The 25,875-nt window shown below is 35.5% G+C and overlaps 1 protein-coding gene across 1 annotated transcript; it reads right to left on the minus strand.

Annotated features, from left to right (window-relative positions):
• Positions 1-2,290: 2,290 nt before the first annotated feature.
• Positions 2,291-3,108, minus strand: LOC101540677 (40S ribosomal protein S3-like). The gene has a single exon (XM_055139425.1). The coding sequence runs from the start codon at positions 3,106-3,108 to the stop codon at positions 2,380-2,382; it is 729 nt and encodes a 242-aa protein (XP_054995400.1). The 3' UTR covers positions 2,291-2,379.
• Positions 3,109-25,875: the final 22,767 nt, after the last annotated feature.

Genomic DNA, 25,875 nt, shown 5'->3' on the forward strand with positions numbered 1-25,875 from the left:
TATCTCACCCACACACCAGAGCCTGGTAAGATAAGCCATGGCATATTTGATATGCCAAACACTGTAACAACAAGTCTTACAATAGAGCGTTATTGGTGCCTACTTGAGCAAATCCATGAGCAACGGGATGACAGTGGTACAGTGATACTTTCCAGCCACACTGCCTATACTTTGTGTAATATCAGCAAAATTGGGAGATGCTCAGGGAATGCTGCATCAGATCAAACTAGGGTTTTATGCATACAAAACAAACGCCTTTCTTCTCTTTAATTGTTTTTGCTTTTTGGATAACACCCGGAAATGCTCAAGGGCTACTCCTGGCTCTGCACTCAAGAATTGCTACTGGCGGTCCTCAGGGGACCATATGACTGTTGAGCATACTATCCGGCTGCATGCGAGGCAAACACTCTATCAACTGTACTATCGCTCTGGCTCCCTACAAGTGCTTTTCTTAAGTACTAGCTCTCCAGACCCCATTTCATGGTTTTAAGGGACTTTCTTATATATAAGAACACCAATCAGAATAACTTACTGATAATGTTGAATCTTTATGTATAAGTAAATAAAAATATAGTTTTGCTGAATCAGGCAAGGATGAAGTTCAGTAAAATACATACTACACATAAATTCTTTGGGAAACAACAGTTACTTATGATAAGGAAACAATTATTGTAATGATTATTTTGGTGATGCAGGTAATAAAGGCATATTTCAAGCAGGACTCACTTTGTGTTGTGTGATCATTATTGGATAAGAACATATGGCCCAGTCTTTAACTGATTTCCAGTTAAACAGCTTACTGTTAGCTGGTGATTTGTTTTTTCAGAAGATTATGCTATGCATGACTATTTAACACTGCTTCTTATTTTACAGTAGATCATTTGGTAACATTCCCAGACATTTCTAATCCCATACATATGTTGAGCCATGCTCTTACTAGCAATTACCTTTCTTTCCAATAATGGTTATGATAATTGTATAATTCAATTATTTTGTATCTTAGAAAATATATAGGGTGTATGTGTGTGTATGCATGTATGTGTAGAGTAAACACAAAAGACATAAATTAAATGTATCATCCATTATCCCTTTTGTTATTGATTGAGATATTTGGAAGAATTATATAATTTGCCTAATGTTCAATAAAATATGGTCCATTGCTCTTTGAAATGTGTACCCTCACGGTGATTCACTAATAAAAAATAATAAATTTTTAAAAATAAATAAAAATAAAAAAAGAGAATGAAACATAATATCTAGAATCTACACTTTTATGTTACTTTTAACTTTCAATTGTTAAATAATTTTATATTTACATATGCGTTGCAGAGATAGTCTACATAATTTCTATATTTCTTTTACCCGGGTTCAATCAATATTAAAATTTTATATAATCAATATATAAATCAACACTAACTTTTAAGATGACTGATGTACTATTAACTAAGTATAACTCATATTTCATCAATTTTTTTCCTGGTTTTGCCCTTTTTCTCTCCAAGGATTGAATTCAAGGTATCTTTGTCTAGTTGTCAAGTTTCTTTAGACTGTTGTTACTATAACAGGTTTTTGGCTGTTTGTTTTACATTGTCTTTCATAACCCTGATGCTTTAGTATAGAAGTTGTGAGAATAATTTTAGACTAGGATTTGTTTAATATTGTCTCATTATGAGATGAGAAATTTTATGTTTTAGAAGAAAAATAATAAATCGAGGGGAGATCTGTCTTTATTGAATTATTTCAAAGTATACACAATATTACTCTGAGTTAACTAGGATCACATAATTTTTGTGGTATGTGTTAGATGTTTCTACTGTAATATTAATGTTCTCCTTTTTATTCTGTTAAAATGAGCCATTAAAATGCAGTTTACACACATCGAAAGAAAAATTGTTCATTGCAGAATACCATACAAAAGCCCTCCACTTGCACTGTCTTTCTAACCCTGAATGATAATTTTATTTTGGCAAATGTTTCCTGAATTTATTGAGATTACCATGTTATGATATATTAATCAATATCATTTTTCAATTTTACATGATTCTTCATGCATTAATGATTCATTTTACTAATTCTTTGTTAAGGATTTCTCTGCTTGTGTTTTTAAGTATTTTGTTGAGCTCTAGTTTTATTCTTCTATAATTATAATATTGACACTAAAGAATCAATGGAAAATGTTTCTATTTTCTGAAAACATGTCACATGTTTATTGTTTTCATAAGTATTTGTAGAATTCATCTAAATTTGATGATGTTGAAATGTTTACAGAAATTTTATTATAAATATAATCTTTGTTTTTTTTTTTTGTCTTTTAAAAATATTTATTAAAGGTCCTTACAGAACATCCAGACTCCAGATGCAGCAGCCAAGAAGACCCTGTTACGCAGTGGGTACTGGCTGGGGCATGGCCGGCGGCTCTGGCTTCCCGCCCTTCTGCTCTGAGATGGGGGTGGTGGGCAGGATCTCATCCTTGGGCTCCACAATGCTCACGTGATCAGGCAGCGGCTTCTTGGGGCCAATCTTGCCACTTGGGTCCCATGGCAGCATGATCTTCACTTTGATGCCCAGCACACCTTGCCTGAGGAGCACGTGGCGTACGGCGGTGTCAACGTAGTAGTTAACAGGGTCCCCACTATGGATCATCAGACCATCCACGAACTTCATGGACTTAGCCCTCTGGCCCCGGAGCTTCCCAGACACCACGGCCTCACCGCCTTTGGCGCCACTCTCCATGATGAACCGCAGCACACCATAGCAGGCCCTCCGCACGGCGAGACCGCCCAGGAGCTTACAGCGCGGAGACTCTGCCCGGGCAATGGCACACAGACCCCTCGTGGCAACCTTGTCAGCATAGAGCTCAACGCTGCCCTCAGGAAAGCCAAACCGCTTCTGAACCACAGCTGTCAATTCCCGAATCCGCCGGCCTTTCTCACCAAGCACATTCTGTGTCCTGGTGGCCAAGATGATGATTTCGGTCCTGGTGGGTGTAACCCGGACTTCGACTCCTGAGTAGCCATCCTCAGCCAGCTCGCGGGTGAGAAACTCATTCAATTCGGCTTTGAAGATGCCATCAGCTACAAACTTCCTCTTGGAAATCTGCACCGCCATTGCCGCCGCGTGCAGCCAAAAAGAAAGTATAAATATAATGTTTATACTCAGATTTATGATTGCTTTATAAAATTTTTATGAATTTTATGTAAATTTGGTAAATGTTGGTAAAGTTTTGGTATTATAGAAATGTGTCTTATATCTTTATAGATTAATTATAGAGAATTTATCTAAATTTTCTAATTCATAGGCTTAAATTTGTTTTAGTATTCCTTTAAAATTCTTTTAGTTCCTAGAAAGTCAGTAGCAATGTACATTCTTTCGTTTCTCATTTTGGAAATGTTTTACCTTCTTTGTAAGAATATGCAAAACTTTGACAATTTTGTTAACAGAATATCAGGACTGGCTTTGGTTTCATTGTGTTTCTATTGTTCTCTTTTTATTTTTATGCTAAATTTTTTAAGAGTTTGCTTTCTTGCTTTAGGCATAATTTTTTCCAGCTTCTCCTGTCTAGAGGTTCCTCCTATTTAGTTTGCAAGTATTATGAGTTCAATAGTCTTTGTTTCTAATGATGAGTATATAATTACATTTATTTATGATTAAAAAGAACGAGGCATGTGAGACCATTGTGTATCTGTCAGGTAAAGCTGTTTGATATTCTTTTAAAAGAAATATTTCCAGGTCTTCTTTTCAGTTATGTCAGAAGTTATTTAATGATGCATTAAAATACCAAACCATTGTTATTGAATTGTCTATTTAAGAACTATTTATCACTTATTTTCTGCTTAGTGTATGCACTCCAATCTGCCAATTCTTTTTTTTTTTTTTTTTTTTTTTGCATTTTGGGTCACACCTGGCGATGCACAGGGGTTACTCCTGGCTCTGCACTCAGGAATTACCCCTGGCATTGCTCAGGGAACCATATGGGGTGCTGGGTCAGCCGCGTGCAAGGCAAACGCCCTACCTGCTGTGCTATTGCTCCAGCCCCCAATCTGCTAATTCTTTTAATTTTTTAAGTACGTATTTATAATTTCATATTTTCCATTTTATCTCATTTATCTCAGGCCCTCTGATTTTCAATCATGCAAACAAATTATTCCTGACAGTATTCTGGTGCCCATATGTCATGTCAGGGACATAACCAGGGTTGGACATATGTAATGCAAGAACATTAAACCCTGTAATATCTCTCTTCTCTCTAGATCACTTTTCCCCCTTTATCTGTTTTTATTTTTTCTTTTTGGATCACACCTGATGATGCACAGGGGTCACTCCTGGCTCTGCACTCAGGAATTATCCCTGGCGGTGCTCAAGGGACCATATGGGATGCTGGGAATCGAATCCCGGTTGGCCACGTGCAAGGCAAACGCCCTACCTGCTGTGCTATTGCTCCAGCCCCCCCTTTATCTTAAGTCATGACAAGTTCTAAGAAATAATTTTATGTACAATAAGAGTTTTTAATTAATTTTTATTTGCTTATTTATTTAATTGAATCATTGCTAATCATCAGGGAGATACAAATCAAAACAACAATGAGATAATATCTCACACCACAGAGATTTCCCACACCAAAAACCATGTAGGCACAAAGGCCTCTCCTTATTGTTCATGGGAATGCTGACTGGTCCAGTCTATTTGGAAAACAATACAGTCATTCCTCAAAAAACTAGAAATTGAGCTTCCATATGACCCATCAGTACTAATTCTGGGAATATACCTCAGAACCCAAAAACACATAGCAGAAATGCCATCTGTTCATTACAGTACTATTTAAAACAGCGTGGGTGCCCAAAATCAAATGACTAAATAAAGAAATCACAGTACATCTTCACAATGGAATATTATGCAGCTGGTAGAAAAAATTAAATCATAAATAAAATTTGCTTATAAGTGAATGGCCATGGAGAGTATCATGCTGTGTCAAATGAGTAGAGACAGACAAACATAGAATGATTGGACTGGTTTGTGGGACATAAAAAATATATATATTAGACTAAGACCCAAGAGTCAGGAGGAATGGTCCATGCATGGTTGGAAACTTGCCACAAATGGTAAAAGTGTTTTTAAACTGAAGTTTGTCACTTACACAAACTTTTATTTCTTTACAAAATATTTATGTATTTATGTATTTATTTATTTATTTATTTGCATTTTGGGTCACACCCAATGATTCTCAGGAGTTATTCCTGGCTCTGCACTCAGGAATTAGTTCTGGCGGTGCTGGGAGACGATATGCGATGTCAGGCATCAAACCCAGATTGGCCACTTGCAAGGCAAACGCTCTACCCGCTGTGCTCTCTCTCTGGCCTGGTAAAAGTGTTTTTATTTTTATTTTTATTTTTTTAACTTTTATTTTTTTTTATTTTATTTTTTTTTAATTTATTAATTTTTAATTAGAGAATCACCGTGAGGGTATAGTTACAGATTTATACACTTTTGTGCTTATACTTCCCTCATACAAAGTTTGGAACCCATCCCTTCACCAGTGCCCATTCTCCACCACCCGTAAACCCAGTGTCCCTCCCACCCTCCCCAATCCCATCTCCCCCCCACCCCACCCTGCCACTGTGGCAAGGCATTCCCTTCTGTTTTCTCTCTCTAATTAGCTGTTGTGGTTTGCAATAAAGGTGTTGAGTGGCCGCTGTGCTCAGTCTCTAGCCCTCATTCAGCCCGCAACTCCCTTCCCCCACATGGCCTTCGACTACAATGTAGTTGGTGATCGCTTCTCTGAGTTGACCTTTCCCCGGAACGTGAGGCCAGCCTCGAAGCCATGGAGTCAACCTCCTGGTACTTATTTCTACAGTTCTTGAGTGTTAGTCTCCCACTCTGTTATTCTATATACCATAGATGAGTGCAATCTTTCTATGTCTGTCTCTCTCTTTCTGACTCATTTCACTCAGCATGAAACTTTTCATGCCCATCCACTTGACTACAAAATTCTTGACCTCCTTTTTTCTAACAGCTGCATAGTATTCCATTGTATAGATGTACCAAAGTTTCCTCAACCAGTCATCCGTTCTGGGGCATTCGGGTTTTTTCCAGATTCTGGCTATTGTAAACAGTGCTGCGATGAACATACATGTGCAGATGTTGTTTCGATTGTACTTTTTTGCCTCTCTGGGATATATTCCCAGCAGTGGTATTGCTGGGTCAAATGGGAATTCAATATCTAATTTTTTGAGAGTCGTCCAAATTGTTTTCCAGAAGGGCTGAACCAGTCGGCATTCCCACCAGCAGTGAAGAAGGGTCCCTTTCTCCCCACATCCTCTCCAACAGCGGTTGCTTTTGTTCTTTTGGATGTGTGCTAGTCTCTGTGGTGTGAGGTGGTATCTCAAAGTTGTTTTGATCTGCATCTCTCTGATGATTAGTGATGCAGAGCACTTTTTCATGTGCCTTTTGGCCATTCGTATTTCTTCCTTGGTAAAGTTTCTGTTCATTTCTTCGCCCCATTGGTAAAAGTGTTTTTAAATAAATATTTTAGACTATATTAAAGAAATTTGTCACCTGGATATCCTATTATTCCAAAATAAATATGCATGCATTTAAAAAATTAACTTAATTTAATTTTTTTTTTCTGTTCTATACATTTTGATACTCAGAAGCTATTTGGCTCTGTGTTCACTGTTCCCTCCCAGTACTGCATGTAGGATAATGTGGTCCTGGGGATATAATCTGGCCCACTCTCTCTTTCAGCTGTTTTTAAAAGGAGAAACTTTAAATATGATTTTAAGTATCAGAAATTTAGAATGATAAGTTATTTTCTGAGGCTTATACATCTTGCTCATATTAGGCAGTCTTCTATAAAATTTGCTTTATGGTACTAGTATCTAGTTAAGTCATGATTTACATAAAGTTCTTGTTTTATTACCGTCTTTATTCTTGAAAACTTTTTGGATTTCTCATTCAATTGTTTTGGGCACCACCCAACAATGATCATGGGTTATTTATGATCTGCATTCAATAATCAATCCTGGCAGTGCTCAGGGAACAAACTATTTGGGATGCTGGGGATCGAACCTGCGTTGGCTGTGTGCAAGGTCGGCACCATACCCACTATACTATCTGTCTGGCCCCTATTGAAAATTTATATTTTTTAGTGTTTTTTATTATCATCATCATCATCATTATCATCATCATCATTATCCCTTTGATCGTCAAATTCCTCGGGCAGTCTCAGTAATGTCTCCATTCATCCTAGCCCTGAGATTTTAGAAGTCTCTCTTTATTCGTCTTTCCAAATTATGCCATATTGGAGGCTCTTTCAAGGTCAGGGGAATGAGACCCAGCATTGTTACTGGTTTGGGCATATTAATATACCATTGGGACTTTGTGAGGCTCTCCCATATGGGCAGGAAACTCTCCGTAGCTTGCCAGGTTTTCCCAGAGGGAGAAGTAGGCTATTAGATGTCACTTCTGAGAGCTTGGTTTTAGGTTTCTGGATGTTGGCTGTTGGTGCCAGGGTACAGTACCTGGATGTGACCACCTAGCTGTACACGGTGCCAGGGGCAGTACCTGGATGTGACCACCTAGCTAGTGGAAAATGGGGAATCTGGGCAGAAGAAGCCCAGTCCCGATCTGAGCAGGCTTGGAGATCTTAGCACTGGGTCCCACACACCTGAGTTCCTCTGCAGTATGGTACCTTCATGTGTAAGGCTCATCCAAACGTGTGGAGAGGGGCCTTGAGCATGGCTGTGGCTAAGGCTCTGGAGGTCTTCGGCCACGGGAGCTCTGCTGGGGCAAAGAAGGAAGCTGGAGCCCACCCACTCCGAGGGGCCCTGGGAAAGAGAGCCAGGTGTTCGAGTAAGAGACTCTCTGCTGAGAGTTTTTTAAACCAGAAAATTTATTAACCAGAAAATTCTTTTCTAAATCATTTCTCAATTCACATTTAATTGATATTTTTCACTATTATACTGACAGGAACATAACAGAATGAAATGTTTTATACATATTTTGATGTTTTATAGATAAGATGATATTTTTGAAGTCAATTTCCTATGGACCTTAAGCTACTATGAAACTTTAATTGTAATCATTGTTTATTTCCCCTTTGAAGCAATTATTTTCTTATCAATAACAGATTTTCAAATAACTATTAACTATTAATTAGGTAATATATTAAACATTTTATTTTATGCTACAGATATATTCAAAATTTAGATCATACTTGTGAAATCAAGCGTACATTTTATGTAATTAGTAAAATCAATCATACAACATATGCAGTTAATTTTATTGTCATGAAAATGTATTTAATTATTTTCTTTTGCTACATATCCTCATAAAATATCTTTAATTTTGGATGAAGACATATACATATATTTATAAATATATAGGAATTCTTTTAATGAAGTGTCAAGCGTTCATTTTGGCTTTTGATAGATTCATTATAGAAAATGTAGGAAGGCAAAGTAACAGCCCAGAAAGACATGTTTAGATATCACTTTCTGTAATCCAGCACAGCTATCCTAGATAAGAAATATGCAAGAGGGGCTTGAGAGACAGTGTAGGGATCAAGGCCCCTTTCTTGCATTCAGCAAAGTCTGTCTCAATCCCAAAACCCAAATATTGTTCCTTCAACATTGCCAGGCACAGACCTGAAGGCCTCTGAGCACAGTCATGTGCTGCCCTGGGGACCTTTAACTACACACACAGTGATTTATGTAATACCCAGCACAGCTGGCCCCCTGAGAGGCCTGCACAATGCACTGCTAGTCAGGTTGCCAAGAATCACTGGAATCTCAGGCTTCCTGAGTCTAGCTAGGGAGAATCTCCTCCCATGATACGTACAAAGAAGCTGTCATTCTTGTACATTTTTTTTAAATACATTTCATTTAGGTGAGATATTTCTGCATGTCAAGATACTAAGTAGTTGGCATTTGTCTTAATAAAATTAGGCCAAAATATTTTTAAGAGATTATGCTATTCATATCACTGTAATCACTGTCATTCGGTTGATCATCGATTTGCTTGAGCAGGCACCAGTAACATCTCCATTTGTCCTGGCCCTGAGATTTTAGCAGTCTCTCTTTACTCGATCTTCTCAGCAGTACCGAATAGGAGGCTTTTTCAGGGTAAGGGGGATGAGACCCATCATTGTTACTGCATTTGGCTTATCAAATATGCCAAGGAGAGCTTGGAAGGCTCTGCTGTGTGGGCAGGATGCTGTTGGTACCTTCCCAGGTTCTCTGAGAGGGAGAACTACAAAATGAATGCTTCTAACTATAAATTTACAAAAAAAAATCTTTTGAAGTAATTAGAAATGATATCTCATCTTTGAAGTTACTCAGTGCTAGTTTATTTAGAAGTCTCCTACAATTTCAAAATTACTTTGTTCTGTATAAATTATAAATTCACCTACAAACACAGACATACAGACAGTAGTGGATGGTTTTTAGAACTTTAGTAGTGATAGCAGTACAACAATTTTGTACAAGAAAAGCAAAACATATAAAAATTAAGAGTATTGTAACAATATTATTTCAACATTAATAAATTTAAAATTAAAAACATGATTTGTGGGCATGCTTTTAATTTTAAAACAGAGATAGTACAGCCGGTATACTTGTCTTGCATTTGCCAATCTGGGTTCACTATCCATGACACTCAGTATTATCCCTTGAGCAACACCAGCAGTGATGACCCGCAACCAGGGGTAAACCCAACACACCACTGATAATGGCCTCCAAACAGAAATCAAAACAAAACATGTTTTATGTAGTTCGTACAAATATTTGCATATATATATACACACACATCTGTATCAGTGTTCATATATACAAAAATTCAGAGACCAGAGTGAGTGTACAGTAGGCAGGGCTCTTGTCTTGCATGCAACTGACCTAGCTTCTATATTTGGCACTTATATTGTCCACGATCAAGCCAGGAGTAATTCCTGAGTGCAGAGATAGGAATAAATTCTGAGCATCACTACTATAGCCCCTAAAACAAACAAATAAAGAATAAAAATTTAAGCATAGGTGTAAGTTATGGCAATAGGGTATACATTTCCAGTGGCTGAGAGATAGTGGATATTGTCAGGTATATGTGTGCACATGATGTAACATGTTCTCACACACATGTGTGAATCGAGCAATGTTTGAATAAAACAAAATTTTAAACAGTAGGTAATGTTTAACCAAGAGATATGTAGGTAATGTACTACTTTTTGTTTGTTTCTTTGTTTCAGTTTTTTCTTTCTTTTTATCTTTTTATTTATCTATTTTTTTGACCACATGTAATGATGCTCAGGGTTTACTCATGGCTCTGCACTCAGAACGTGCTCCTAGAAGTGTTCAAACGATCATATGGGATGCCAGGAATTTAACCTGGGTTGAATGAATGCAAGGAAAATGTCCTACTCACACTAGACTATCAGGTTTTGGTCACTCCAGATAATGTACTATTATTGATATATTTAAATAATGTTAACATAAGCTTATCACAAAATATTTTTTCCTAAAATTGAATATACAGTACTTCTATCCATTAATCTATTCACAGTTAGCATGTTTGGTGTTTAAGAGGAAAAAGATTGCTGCGTTTATTGGCTGATTTGATTTTCTGTGATTTGCAAAAGTTCTTTCAGACCACTGGCTAAGCATTTTGCTTATAGATAGTCTAAAAGGCATCTTTTATTTCACAATGCAGGAAAAAATACCTTGCTATTATGGATGAAAGGATTGAGCAAGACATCTGAATTCATTTCTGTCACCTCTATAATCCTTTGTCACTTATCTTTTATGTTAATAACTTAGTACTAGCCACATTTGGCCACATAATACTTAAAAAGACATCTTTTTTTTCTCTTCAACTCTACTGAAGTATTCCTGAGGGCAGACTAAAAATCTATCGACCTTTTCTATCAAAAAAGACTCAATAAGGTTCAAGATGTTTGACATTGTCACTGTCCCTCCCTCAGGGACTGCTACTGTCTGCTCTGCTGATAAATGCATGGCATGTGGGCAAGCAGCATACACTGAGTTATGCACCTTCAAAGATTTACTTTTAGAAATGTATGCAGCATTGCAAATAAATGGAGAATCAATATGATTTTATTTTTTAAAAGTGTTGTCTTATATTAACTAAATAACGAGTGTTCTCAGATGTGTCTCCAGATGTGAGTGTAAAGTCAGCTCCAGCCACAGCTCTGGACACTCTTATGTCTAGTTTCGTCCTTCCAGACACCTCCGTAAATTGAATTTGTTGTCACCTTACTACTAAAAATTTCATACAGTGGTGGTTGTGTTACACACGTTTTGCATGTAACACGACTATAATTACATTATCTAAGATATTGAAATATTTAAAAAATTTATGGACAATGATGAAGGCATTTGCCAGGTTCAATCCCTGGCACCACATATGATTCCCAAAACTCTTCAGAAGTGATCCTTGAGTTCAGAACCAGGAGTAAACACAGTTGTTGTGACCCCAAAACAATAAAAGAAAACAAACAAATAAACATCAGCATAGTGATATCTGCCCATAGTCAGTCATTCAAGAGGCCAGATGAAATAACTTGAAAGTTGGATAGTTCAATATCCATATGTCATATCTGGAAGCAGTAAATAGGGCACAGAGTTATCTGCATATAAATTATATCTGCTTATTCAAAGTGTACCTTGCAGCTTGTATTGGTTAGTAGATGCAAAAACTAGTCACCTTTGTTGACTTCTCTTGATTCTCCCTCGTATTTCATGTTTTCCCCACTCTTATTGACTTAAAATTGTACAACCCAGCAGCTCTAAGATCATTTTATAGTTTTATTTCTGACAAAAGATTGACGACTATGTACTCAAAAAATACTAGTTCAGGTTCTGTCTGTAAACTATATGCCATCTGGACTAGCTCTTAAATTATTCAGGTGCTCCATTCAATATATTTATTCAAATAGTACAACAATTGCTGACTTGTAATTCAAAAATAATTTCCCATGGCTAAAGATATGTTACAGTAATTAAAGGAACATGAGACTGGAGTGATAATACATGATCAATCTGGCTTTGATCCCCAGCACCACATTTGGTCCCCCAAACTCTCCAGGAGATATCCCTAAGTGCAGAGCCAGGAATAAACCCTAAAACTCTGAGCACCGCTGGGAGTAGACCAAAATCAAAACAAAACAAAAGTTAAAGGAATAAATGTTAACTCCTGCTTTATTGGGTGTGCACAGACATGTTTTGTGCCAGCAACAGGAAGCCTTGACTCTTGATTCAGAAAGTAACTGTGGTTGAGAGAGGGGAACCATCACATTCACAGTGAGTATAGAGAGAAGAGTTTCTGTTTTGTGATCATAAAATTTTTCTGTAACTGAGATGCAATTTACATTTTAACAGGTAAGTTTTCTTGTAATGTTTGAAGAAAATGTAAGTAAATTTAAAAAATAGGCAGATTAGCAAATAAAATGTTTCAGTTCCAATTTTTATTTTAGTATATTCATAGATTCCATACATCTTTAAAGTTTACATTAAAATATATATTAAACTACACTCTTCTGAGCATATTTTACTGGAGGAGATACGATTAATTTTACAATTCAGTCCTTAAAAACACATCAAATTAGAATCAGATAGGAAAGAGTTTTAGGTACTTGCCTTGCTTGTGGCCTACTTTGGTTCAATCTCCAGCACTGCATATAGTCCCTTGAGCATCTCCAGGTATGATCTTTGAGCATGGAGCCAGGAGTAAGTCTTGAGTACAGCTCTGTATGTCTCCAAAACAAACAATACACCAACTTATGTTTGATATTATTTTAATTGCTTATATGCCAGGACATTCTTTCTAAAAATAAAGCCTCTTAATAATCTTTTTTGAAACTGTATTACACATATATTGATACTAATAATGAATATGACAAAATTTGAAATTGAAAAATTGAAAAATAATTTTAATGTGAATTCTCATAATATTTTGAAATAAATGTATATTTACATTATAAGATCCCACAAATTTTATTGACTTAATGGTGTAGTCATACAGGTGAATTAAATACAAATGATAGCTAAATTTTTATCAATGATGAGCAGAGCAGAAGAGTAAGTAAATAATAATTAAATAATTTGAAAGCCTTTACTCAGAATGGTGTTATGTCTTTGAGAATTCTCTTGAAGATTAGAAAATGACTACCTTCATTTTCTCCAGACTATAATTAACCTTTTTTCAAAATATTATCCTATTGGTAAAAAAGAAATAATACATTGAGCACATCTAATGTTATTAAAAGAAATAATATAGAATTTCTTTGTCTAGTTAAACTCCTGGTAAGATCATGAATGTGTTAGTGATTATGTATTATGCTATTAGCAAGAAAGTAAATAGAACTTGCTTTCATTTATTGTACACCGAGAATTGTAATTTGTATAGTCGAATGAAGGGTTCATGAAAATTAATTCTGGCTAAGAAAACACAATATTGTAGACAATCCACAGGATATCTAATAGCACTTGGGAATTTATACTGATACATTTTAAATATAACAAAATCCAACAACACTTGGGAATCTATACTGATATATTGTAAATTTTATGTTTCTTGATAGAAGACCTATACAAACCTTGTGAACTTGAAAAGCAGCTTAATCCAGTGAATCCATTGCTAAGACTTTGTTCTCTTCATTGTTTTGCAAAGCCTCTTTCATTTAAGTTACTGTCAAATGCTTTCTTTGCTGCTTGGGCACAGTGTGTGTTCATATGCTGGATCATCTGTGTGTTTGTTTGTTTGTTTGTTTGTTGGTGGATGGCAGTGGAGACTGCATTTGTAGTGTTCATAATTTAATCATCAGAACTAACCCCTGTTGGTATTTGGGGACTATATGCTATGTGGGAACAAATCCCAGATCACCTTGCAAGGCATGTACCTTACTCCATATACTGGAAGGGCATCTACTAAGGCTATTCTTATTATGCCTCAGCTTCACGTTCAATAGGAATGATCCAAAGATGACACCTTTGCAGAAAATGGGGTATGAAATAAACAACATAAACCTATGGATACTCTCTCTTGGCACTAGTAATGTTGGAGGCTCAATAAGTGTGTCTTGTGCATTTAGGATTCTTTAGTAGAATTACTTTGAAGGTACCAACAGTATTACAACCTTCAAATTTTGAAAGTCAAAAATGTCTTCAGATACCATCAAATTTTCCCAGGAGTCAGGGGATAGTTGAATCTGAACAGGAGCCACTAACTGAATTAGCCTCATTGTATGATGCAGTTATTGGCTGCCCTCTTAGTCTTTTGAGTTCTTATAGTTAGCACGTCAGTTTCCCACTGAGTTTAATATTAGCAAGCAACACGCTGTTGTGTGCTGGAAAAGGACCTATTTAAGTAGTCATGAGTTCTGGACTCCAAAAATTTAAACTCTAATGTGGCAATTCCACTTTGTTAACTGCTATGGAATATCTCTCATGCTCCCCTGGCTTGCCGGCTAGACCTCTCTCTGCCCCCACATCTCTCCTCCTCTCCTATCTCTTCCATGAGTTACAAACCAGTAAAAATGTTTTTACTATAAATTAGTTGTATTATCATCTTGATTACAGCTTTCTAGAACTATCATGATACCGTTCATTGTTTAAACCACTCATGTTTTTCTATGGCAGCCTAAATTAGATACTTTGAAGACAAATTACTTTCTCTCAGAATTTAGAATTATCAACAGTTAGACACTGGAAAACATTAAAATGTTTCTCAAATGAAATAGTGATAAAAATATAGTATGCATGAGGACATAGCAGAGTATCTGCAGTTTTGTCCCATTCGATGTCATCTAGATCTCTAATCAATATAATAATTATGTTTGGAAATACTATTTAAATACCTTATTTGATTACATATATATAATATATATAAACCCAGCTTTCTCTCTTTTTAAAAAAATTATTTTCAAGGAATTGATTACATTCAATATTTCAACATCAATTCCACCTCCACTATTTTGAATTTCCCCACCACCACTCAAGCCTTCCCAAGAGGCAAATGCTAAATAATTTATTTTCTATTGTTTGTGCAGAGAAGTGATAAAGGAAGACTGCAAAGAGAGAAGAGCAGCAGTGATGGCAGATGTCGCAGACACCAGGAAAAGTATTCACAACACTCACCTGTTCTTCGCCAACTACAGGACCAAGATGACTGTACTCCCAGATCACTTAGAAGTGGAGCTACACAAACATTGTTGTTGTTGGATTTCTTCACTTCTCATAGTTCAGACACAGTTTTATTTATTCCCATCTAAACTCTCAAATAGATTAAACTAATGTAGATTGGTGTTCACCTTCAGATCCACTTCTACTCTTTTGGTTGAAGAGTCCATATCGGAACAATTTTCACTCTCTGTGGAGTAAGTCTATTTTCTCAGGCTGACTGATATTGCTTTAGACAGACTCCCTTTGAAGTATTTCCTGCCCTATAGCAAGTACTTAAAAGCTAGAAATGAAGTGCAGCAGGAGTTATCCCAGTTTGTTTCTAGTAAAGCCATACTGAGAAATAAAGCATCAAAATGAAAATGGGAACAAAGTAAAAGTGATGAAAATGGGAGTCTACGATCTTTTATCTATTGATGGCCATGGCTATTGTATATTGTGGATTTGATTCTAAAAGTTTGAAACTCTAACACTGAATACTTTCCAATTACACTAATGTTCTAACATTTATCTTTGGAACTATGTTCTTAGTCTTTATTCCACCAGGGGGTAAATTAGTAGAGTACCCACAATTCTGAGATGAGACTTAAAATTCTTCATCTTTGATTTGCCATTAAAATGTGTGACTTTGGATAAGTTTTTCAATAATTATAGGCCCCTAACTTTACATGAATAATAGGAGGAATTGAGAGAGGTGAGCTCTCACTTCTAGCTCTCTGAAGTCAAGTTACGGTGTAGATTTACTTGGTTGCTTGTAAGATAAGAATAAAAATCTTGAATTATAAAAACAAACAAACTCCACCACAATATCACAAACTGACAAAACACCACATCACAAACATGTACCACAAAAGAAGCAGTATTGAGGATATTGGATTGATACCAGAAGAAAAAAGGCTCAAAATAATGACAAATATTAAAATGCAGTAAACTCAGCACGTTTTACTGTATTTTATTGCTAGATTTGCACAGACCTGTGCTTTTAGTTATAGAGAAACAAGAGATATTTTGATCAGGTGAGAACTTTTTGTTGTTTTTTCATTTTTAGGACTTCAATATTCTCTTTATTCATTGTGGTTTCCTATAGGCATTCCTGGCTTAACTTGTCTCAGAGAGCAACTGTTTCTTCTTAATTTTGTTTCTTATTTTTGTTTCTCTTTTATTTGGTTACTCTTATATCTGTTTCACATATCTGTAATAATACAAGATTTCAGATAAATACTGACTGAATGAAATTTCTGGATAGCATATGTTGAAAAATTTTAATTCAAAATCTAAAATGCTTAATATTCATTCCATAACATTTTGCATTCCTTTCAAAAGCATGCATAATATTATGATAAAAGTAGTTGAGCTATAATAGAAAATTTTCTCCTTGTTCCATATAATAATCTAATCATGCCATTGTCAAAAATTAGAAAAGAAAACACTCTTCAGTTGTTTCTAAGAGTCAATTCAAAATTCAGGTCTGTTTTTAAGGGCAAGCATTTGCTTAGTGAAATAGTAGAGAAAAGATTCAGATTCTGAGTACAGAATACAAAATGATTTATTGCTGTTGCCTCATTATCTATAAACTTCTTATTTCTATAGGACAATGTGAACATTTAATTCAAAATGGTTTGCTAAATCAATAAGAATCATCTTCCAGATTGTCAATCTTGGTAGATATAAAAGAGTTACTAGTTTTATATCAGAAGGCATACGTTAAAGATGACCTCTGTCTTTTTATTCTGGTCTTTGATCTTAAGTTTCTTTGACTGAAAAGCATTCATGAACTATCTTCCATATACCTCAGGCTTACTATACCTATAGTATGTGTAAGCTTTTCTACCTTGAAAATAAATTAACGTTATTAGAACACACTTTTAGAAAGTATAAGCTACTAAACATAGGGTCAGTGAGTTAGTATAGGAAGTAAGGCACTTCCTATGGCCTATAAAAGTTCCATCCCAGGCACCATGGTTATCCCCTGAGCACCACCAGGAGTGAGTCCTGAACACAGATCCAAGAATTAGCCCTGGGCATCAACAGGCATGACAGCCTCCCACCCCCACAAAATACACTAAAAACAAAAAAATCCTATTTAATTCCTTATATTTTAAGTCCCTTTTTATAATTCTTTCTGTATAGATATATGTATTTATAAATATGTACATATGTATATATATTTACTCTGGAGAAACATAACATAATTTAGCTTTGTTAAAGGATGAATTGTAATTAATAAATCTTAGGTACTTCTTTATAGAAACTCTGGTGGTATTTTATTTTTCATTTCCTTTAACACTCTGTAAGACACCAATTTTTAAACTATCTCTACTGCCAAAAAATATTTTATACTAGTTATAGATTCCTATTGTGGTCTAATTCCCCAGACTATTAGCTGTAGTCTCTCTGACTAACACTGTCTGGTTGTAACAGAAGTGAATCAGAATTTTTTTCCTGGCTACCACATGCCCCCAGTGCTGGGTTGTAGCATGATTTATTAAACTCCATTTTATACAAAAAGAGATCTATCTAGTTCTTTATGGAGCAGTTTCTTAATTCTCTTTAGCAGTGTGTTATGTTTATAGAATTTTATTTTATATACCTTATTTGCAAGGCTGTTGATATATGATAGGATTTCATGAATAATCCAATGGCCTCAACCTTCCCCCCCTACCAAAATGCCCACCACTTCCCTCTACTGTTGTCCCAACACAGCCCAGTCAAAACACAGGGAAGCAAATGATGAGAAGTTTCTTCAAAGAAATCATATAGACAACCAATAGGTATATGAAAAAATACTCTGCATCACTAATTATTTGGAAAATGCAAATCAAAACAATAAGATATCACCTCACACCAGTGATACTGGCACACATCAAAAAGAAAGAAAGCAACCAGTGGTGATATGAATGTGTGTGTACAAACCCACATCCATAATATTGCTGATAGATATGACAGCTGGTTCAACCTTGGTGGAAAATAATTTTAATACTTCTCATAAAACTAAAAATTGATTTTCCATTGAACAATCCCACTTTCTGAGCTTCTATTCTGAGGGTCCCAAACTTTAACTAGAAATGACACTTTCATCCCTAAATTCATACATGATTTTTCACAATCACCAAAATCAGACTACAAGAAAAATTAGATTATGCAAGTTGTTACGAGATGATTGGAGGTGGAGGACAATCATACTGAGTGAAGTCAGCAAGAAGGGGAAAGATAGATACACATGATCTTTTTCAGATTCAGACAATGAAGCAGAGTAAGGAAATAATTGAAAGCAACAGAACCTAAGAACTGGTCTACCAAACAGTTTACCATGGTAGTGGGATGGGTGAGGGGAGTTTACATAAGGGGAGGGTAGATTGAAGTGGGAATTCACTGGGGACAATAGGGAGGGACAGGGACAAATGTCTGTAGGGCTGTGGTCTTGTAATTTATGCATGAAACTGTACTTCTAACAGTAGAAAAAAATTGCTAAGTACAGTGACAAAAATACCCCCTCCCAAACAAACAAAAACAATTAACTATATATTTGAATACACAGAATAGTCTTTTCTAATCTTTGTCAATAAAGTGAGTGAACTTGATAGGATTAACAAGTGTCTAGGGACTTTGAATCATAAGTGAAACCTTGCTGCTCACATTGAAGCTAGCATGCTGAGATCTAATCTGAGTGTTATGGAAGAAGGCCAGCTTTCTTATTAGATTGCCCCACTCCTTATTTTTTCACTCCTTTGTATTGCCAAAATTAAGAATATGCATATTAATGCATGCATAGTAGCACTGCACTGTAGCACTGTCTTCCTGTTGTTCATGGATTTACTCGAGCGGGCACCAGTAACATCTCATTGTGAGACTTGTTTTTGCTGTTTTGGGCATATCAAATACTCCACAGGTAGCTTGCCAGGGTCTGCCTAGCAGGCGGGATACTCTCAGTAGCTTGCCGGGCTCTCTGAGAGGGACAGAGGAACCAAACCCAGGTTGCAAGGCAAATGCCCTACCCACTGTGCTATCGCTCCAGTCAATGCATAGTATATACATATAAATGATGAAAATGCACAAATATTTATATATGGTGATTATGTGTTTGTTTTAAGAGCCATTTTTCATACTTACTTGATCTGTTGTAAATCACAGAGGCTGAAGTTTGACAATCTTAGGCATCTTTGGGTTCTGGTTTTTTGGTCCACAGCTGGCAATGTTCAGGGGTTATTCTGGTTCCATACTCAGGAGTTTCTCCTGGTAGTGCTCAGGAGACTATATGAGATGCCGGGACTGAACCCAGGTTGATGTGGGCAAGGCAAACACCCTACTTGCTGTACTATCTCTCTTTGCTAGGTACAGTAAATGGTACAAAGGCAGCCATTTTCCATTTGATCCTTACATTTTGAACAAAGTTATCCACTGTAGTTGCATCTCCTCTGTGTTTGATTCCAACTCCCATCAGTCAGGCTCACTGAACTTTTCTGCTCGAATTTAACTGCCCAAGATTCTAGACTTTTAAAAACAATTTGTTGTTTTTGTATTTCTATTTAAAAGGTTCAAGATATAAGAGCTGGTGATGCCTCAATTCTGTGTTGATCTCTCTGCTCTTCCATTACTGCTGCAACTAATGCCTCATAAAATTCCATCAAATGAATTTATCTATTATATTTTTTTCTTTACTGGCCAAAATGTATTGGTGCGGGCACTCTCTCTCTCTCTCTCTCTATATATATATATATATATTTAAATATATTTATATTTATGTTATATATAAATATATATTTATATTTATAAATATAAATATATTATATATATTTAAATATATATTTTTTATTTACTGGCCAAACTGTATTGGTGTGTGCACTCTTTCTCTCTCTCTCACTCTCTCTCTCTCTCTACATATAAGGAGCAATAGCACAGTAGTAGGGCATTCGCCTTTCACAAGGCCGACCCGTGTTCAATTCCTCTGCCCCTCTCGGAGAGCCTGGCAAGCTGCCGAGAGTATCTAGCCCTCATGGCAGAGCCTGGCAAGCTACACGTGGCATATTGGATATGCCAAAGATAGTAACAATAAGTCTCACAATGAGAGATGTTACTGGCGCCCACTCGAACAAATATATTTTTTCTTATGTATAAGAAAGAAAACCACGGGGCTGGAGCGATAGCACAGTGGGTAGGGCGTTTGCCTTGCATGCGGCTGACCTGGGTTCTATTCCCAGCATCCTATATAGTCCCCTGAGCACCACCAAGGGTAATTCCTGAGTGCAGAGCCAGGAGTAACCCTTGTGCATCGCTAGGTGTGACCCAAAAAGCAAAAAAAAAAAAAAAAGGAAAGAAAACCACATATATTTTTTCATACACACATGTATATATGTATTACATATAAATATAGAAAACCTGTTACCTCAAAACCATTGTGTCAGGGAGGTGAAGCAGATTTCAGAATACTGTGTTTCTGTTTGTGTTCCCAAGAAATATGGAACCAATAATATATATATATATATATACATATATATATTATCTACTCTCTATCTAGAGAAATTATAAGATACCTACTTTGATTTTTTATACAAAACTATGGAAAAAGCTATAATAATATCATTTTTTTTTCTTTTTGGGTCACAACCACCGATGCTCAGGGGTTACTCCTGGCTCTGCACTCAGGAATTACTCCTGGTGGTGCTCAGGGGACCATATGGGATGCTGGGAACCAAACCCGGGTCAGCCGCATGCAAGGTAAATGCCCTATCCGCTGTGCTATTGCTCCAGCCCCAATAACATCAAATTCTTAAGCTACCAAACGATGCCAACAAAGAGAAATCAAAAAGAAATCATAGATTATATTCTGTTGCCCTGAGTCTTATGATTTCCTTTAAGGCACTGCTTCCAAGAAGTACCCAGAGACCCATGGGGCCATTGCCAGGAGTGCTCAGTTAGGTGGTTCAGTGCTAACTACCAGAAGTTAGGGACCATCAGGGATACACTTTATATTGCTTGAGGGATTGTGCAATGCAAGAATCAAACTCACAGCCTTGCATATGTCAGGCATGTGTTCTTCCTATTGAGCTATCTCTTTGATACTCAATATTATGATTTTATTAACATTAACTCTACTTGTTTAATAAATTAGTCACAAAATCTGACAAATTAACTAGCAGTCATCTATTTTTATACAAAATAATGGTAATTTAGTGTCTAGGTTTTTCCTTATTATTGATGACAACTTTATCAATCTTAAGTAAATCTAGTCAGATAGAGAAAATAAGGGAGGCTTTATTAACCATAAAACTCAGAAAATATACATTATTTTTAATAATACCACCTAAATGAAAATGCAGTTCCTTTTTTGTTTCATAAAGTAGATTTATTTAATCCCACAAGCTATTTACTAATCTCAAACAATAAATAGACTGTTGGAACATTTGTGGAAAAAAAAATCAGTTCCAGCATTATTATTACCAGAAGATTTGCATCATCTCACTTCTGGCATATAAATTACAGGTTGCTAAAATTACTTTACTGGTCTTGTAGTATTTTCTGAGCAATGACAGAATTTTATGTGTTATAAAATTAGCATTTCTTATTAAATAAACTTCAGAAATATTTGGCTTTATATTCAACATTGAACATAAGCAGCAATAGCATGAATGACAAAAGAACTGAGCACACATTTCCAATATTTTAAGCTTCCTGGAAAGAAGAGACAGTAGGTTGCCATACTGAAGCATCTGTGCCCATCATTTCAAGGCAGGAGTCAAAGTCGTTTTACATCAAAAGTAGTAAGTGCCCCTAGCAGTGAACTGAAGCTAGAGACACAAAGAAGTGAAGCCTGAGGGCACTCAGTTTTACTGTTCCACCAGCTGTTAAGTATGTCCCTGAGATAAGTCTAGGTTTTCATTCTGAGTGTAAAGTTTCAGGATGAACATTGTACTTTATAGTAATAATCCTTTCCGCTCTCCCTACACCTTCTCAGCCTGGGGACTACTCCTTTAGAACACCAACTTACATGGGATTGTGACTTATTTTATAGCAAAATTACAGTATTCAATGTGATTTGGAATACTGGAGTTTAGTCTCTGCCACTCTGATTTTTGATCAAACAATTTTACATTCAGTACTGTATGTTCCTTAGATGTCATTTGATTAAAAGTTAAGTTCTGGATTGTAATTTATTTAGATTTTAAAATAAAGGAACATAATTATTATTAACCATTCACTTAATACCATATCTTAGGTTAATTCCTTTCCATGATATATCTCAGTATGTTCTGACAGTTCTCATTATATAGAAGATAAAAATGGAGAATCAGAAAGTATGTAATTTACCAGGAAGGTATGCCGAGCACAGATTAGACATCTCAATAAATATTACCCTTTATTATTAGGTGACATAGGTAGATGGTATCAAAACATGAGCTAAGTTCAGCTTAGCTGACAATATGGAAGATGATATTTCTTCCTCCACCTAGAGATATACAAATAGTACTTTTTTTCCCTCTAATTTCCCTGTAGGCAAAATGATAAAATACAGAAAAAGTTTTATTATATAACTATGAAAAAGATAAAGGTACTTTTAAATGTCACTGTGTGATTATATATGTGCTACTGTTATTTTTACTTGTAATGGTTCAAGTAGCCTGAGCTGGATATAAACTGATATCTGCTTTTGAGGAGCAATTCAACTTGACTGTGCATTCCTTTGCTTATTTGTGAGAGACTTTCTTCTGCATTAAAAAAAATAAGTTAGGCCATTATGCTGCTTCATCTGCTTTCTAGAGAGTTTGCAGACACCCAAATAAGGTTCTATGATATTGAGTCCTATGGGATACCTTCTAGAGGGTCAATGAAGTTATTTAGGATTGTGAAAGGAGACTATTGTAAAGATAAAGAAGATGAAAAAGAAGCTAAAAAACAAAAAAGTTCCACTTGGAAGGGGAGCCAAACTATCAGAAGCACTGAGCCAATATCCTTCATACAATCAAATCTATTTTTCACAAAATCTACTCTGCAAGATCACTATCGCTTCTTCCCTTGCTCCACCCTGAGAAATCTCTACCTAAGTATGTATTTGGAGTGATAGGAACTCACTCAGTTACTACCAACTTACCCATAGCTGAGTGAGTCTTCCCTATCTGTGTCCAATTTCAGTCAATATATTTATCATTGGATTGGAGCAATAGCACAGTGAGTAGGGTGTTTGCCTTGTACATGGCCGACCCGGGTTCAATTCCTCCGTCGTTCTTGGAGAGCCCAGCAAGCTACCAAGAGTATCCCACCTGCACGGCAGTGCCTGGCAAGCTACTCGTGTTGTATTCGATATGCCTAAAACAGTAACGATGAGTCTCAAAATGGAGATATTACTGGTTCCCGCTCAAAAAAATCGATGAGCAACGGGATGACAGTGACAGTGACAGTGACAGTGATATATGCCACAACATTTTAGCCATTTAGCTCTTGTTACACATTTAGTTAGTTCCATATCCTGGAAACTAAGAGCTGCAGTGAACTTAGCCTTTGCAATAATGTTTTTATGCTTTGAGTTAGATACCTAGAAGGAGAAGAACTGGGACAAATGGAATCACTATTCTTACTTTTTCCCAAAATCTAGTTATCCTGTACTTTTGAGGCTAGACTAGACAACATTCCCACCAGCAGTGAATGATGTTATTTTCAGTTGTTTTTCTTTTGATAAATGCAATTATCACTGTGAGGTGATTCTTCTTTGTCGTTTTGATTTCTATCTATGAAACTAAATTATAATGAATACTTCATTATTTTCTTCATTAATAATTGTTAACAAGTACTAACAAATAAAGCTGCTTTACAGAACATTTATATGAGTCAGTATTATACTGCCTATTATATGTTCTGTTTTGTTTTCCTTGAAACGGTTAACCTTGTTTTCCCCAGTTTTAAGATAATTTCTTCAATTGAACACTCATTTAATTCAAAATTATTTTTGAAATAATATATTTTGGACATATTGATTCATTTTACTTAATTCCAAACTATGTAATTTTATGTTCCTTCTTCAAAGGAATACTATTTTTTTCCCATCTTACACATCATTAACTACATTTTATGTTTTATAAAAGAATTTTTATCATTTTATCTTATAGTTGTTTCACTGTGTCTTTCTGCAATTGAACACAGCCATTCTGTGTTATTATGACATAATGATGATATGACATTGTTATCCCATAACTATACCCTTTTCTAACAGCAGTTATTATCTTATGAATCAAGTCAAAGAACAAGTTCTGTTATGTATCATTATTTTCTTTCAAAATGTAAGCTGTTAATATTTCCAAAAAATTTTGAAAATATTGTCCTCTAATAACCCATCATTGTGTTGCTATTCGTTATCTATTGTGTTTTACATTAGTGCTCAAATTAAAAATATATCCAATGTTTTTTTCTTCAGCACTTTTTCTAATGTCATCTTTATTAATAGTCCACATTTACTTATTCTTCCCCTTTTGATTTTTAGTAAATTTTATTTTTTGTTGACCTCCTCTATGATCATCTGTTAAGAAAGATTTGCTTTCTATTTATATTACAACAATGTTATGTTCTTATCATTTATTTACAGTGCTTCATTGATATAATGCTGCTTCTAAAATGCTACATTCAACACAGATTTTGAAATGTTATAGATCCAAGATATAAAATAGTATGAAGTTACACATATTAGATATATATATATTTTATATAATTCACTGTATCATTGTCGATTTGCTCGATAAGGCACCAGTAATGTCTCCATTCATTCCTGTCTCGTGCTAGTGTAGCTTGATGACATACTGGGGGCTCTTTCAGGGTCAGGGGAATGAGGACTGTCACTGTTACTGCTTTTGTCATACCAAATATGCCATGGGTAGCTTGTCAGATTTATAATTAATATGTAATATATGTGGAAAATTAGAAATGCCTTTTTGTAAAAATACTTCCTGTTTTGGGAAAGCCAGAAGTATGACTATAACCAGGAACTATTGCATTAATATGCATAAACTATGTATATAATTTTATCATAAATATAGTTTTATCATTTTAGTATACATGGTGGGACATGATCACTTAGTCTAGACCAGTTTTAAACTTGGAATTTCTTTCTTTTATATTTAATCTATAAGTTTTCTCTTTAATTCTCTTCTGTCTCTACATTTTATTTGCTACCAACCTAGAATTTGTAACTTGGGTAGGTTTTTACACAATCTAGATTTCTCTGATAACAAAACAGTGGAAAATTCACCTTAATTATTCATCCTCTTTGTTGCTACAGACAGACACTGGATTAATATTAAATTGATGAGAGTCAATTTAATCATGTTAGTTATATTTTGGGTGATTTGTTCTTTCATTAGAGTCATATGGTGTCTTGTTTACAATTCTAAACACAATTTTTAAAAATAATTGATATTTAAAGTCTAATCTATTATATCAGTTTGGAAGTGGAAAATCATGACACATAATTCAATTTTGTTTTAATTATTAGTTGGCATAATTTCAGAACAGGTATGTAGATAGTAGAATCGAAGTCCCAACCACAAATGGGTGGGTAAATATGTGATTTAAATGCACAATAGAATATTACTAAGCTATAAAACAAATTGAAATCTTGGGCTGAAGAGAAAATACAGCAGTTAAATTATTTTCTAGGTTTGGTCCCAGCACCCAGTATGGTCCCCTGAACCTGCTGAGAGTTAATTCTTAG

The sequence above is a fragment of the Sorex araneus genome, chromosome 5 (assembly GCF_027595985.1).
Source record: "Sorex araneus isolate mSorAra2 chromosome 5, mSorAra2.pri, whole genome shotgun sequence".
Lineage (NCBI taxonomy): Eukaryota > Metazoa > Chordata > Mammalia > Eulipotyphla > Soricidae > Sorex > Sorex araneus.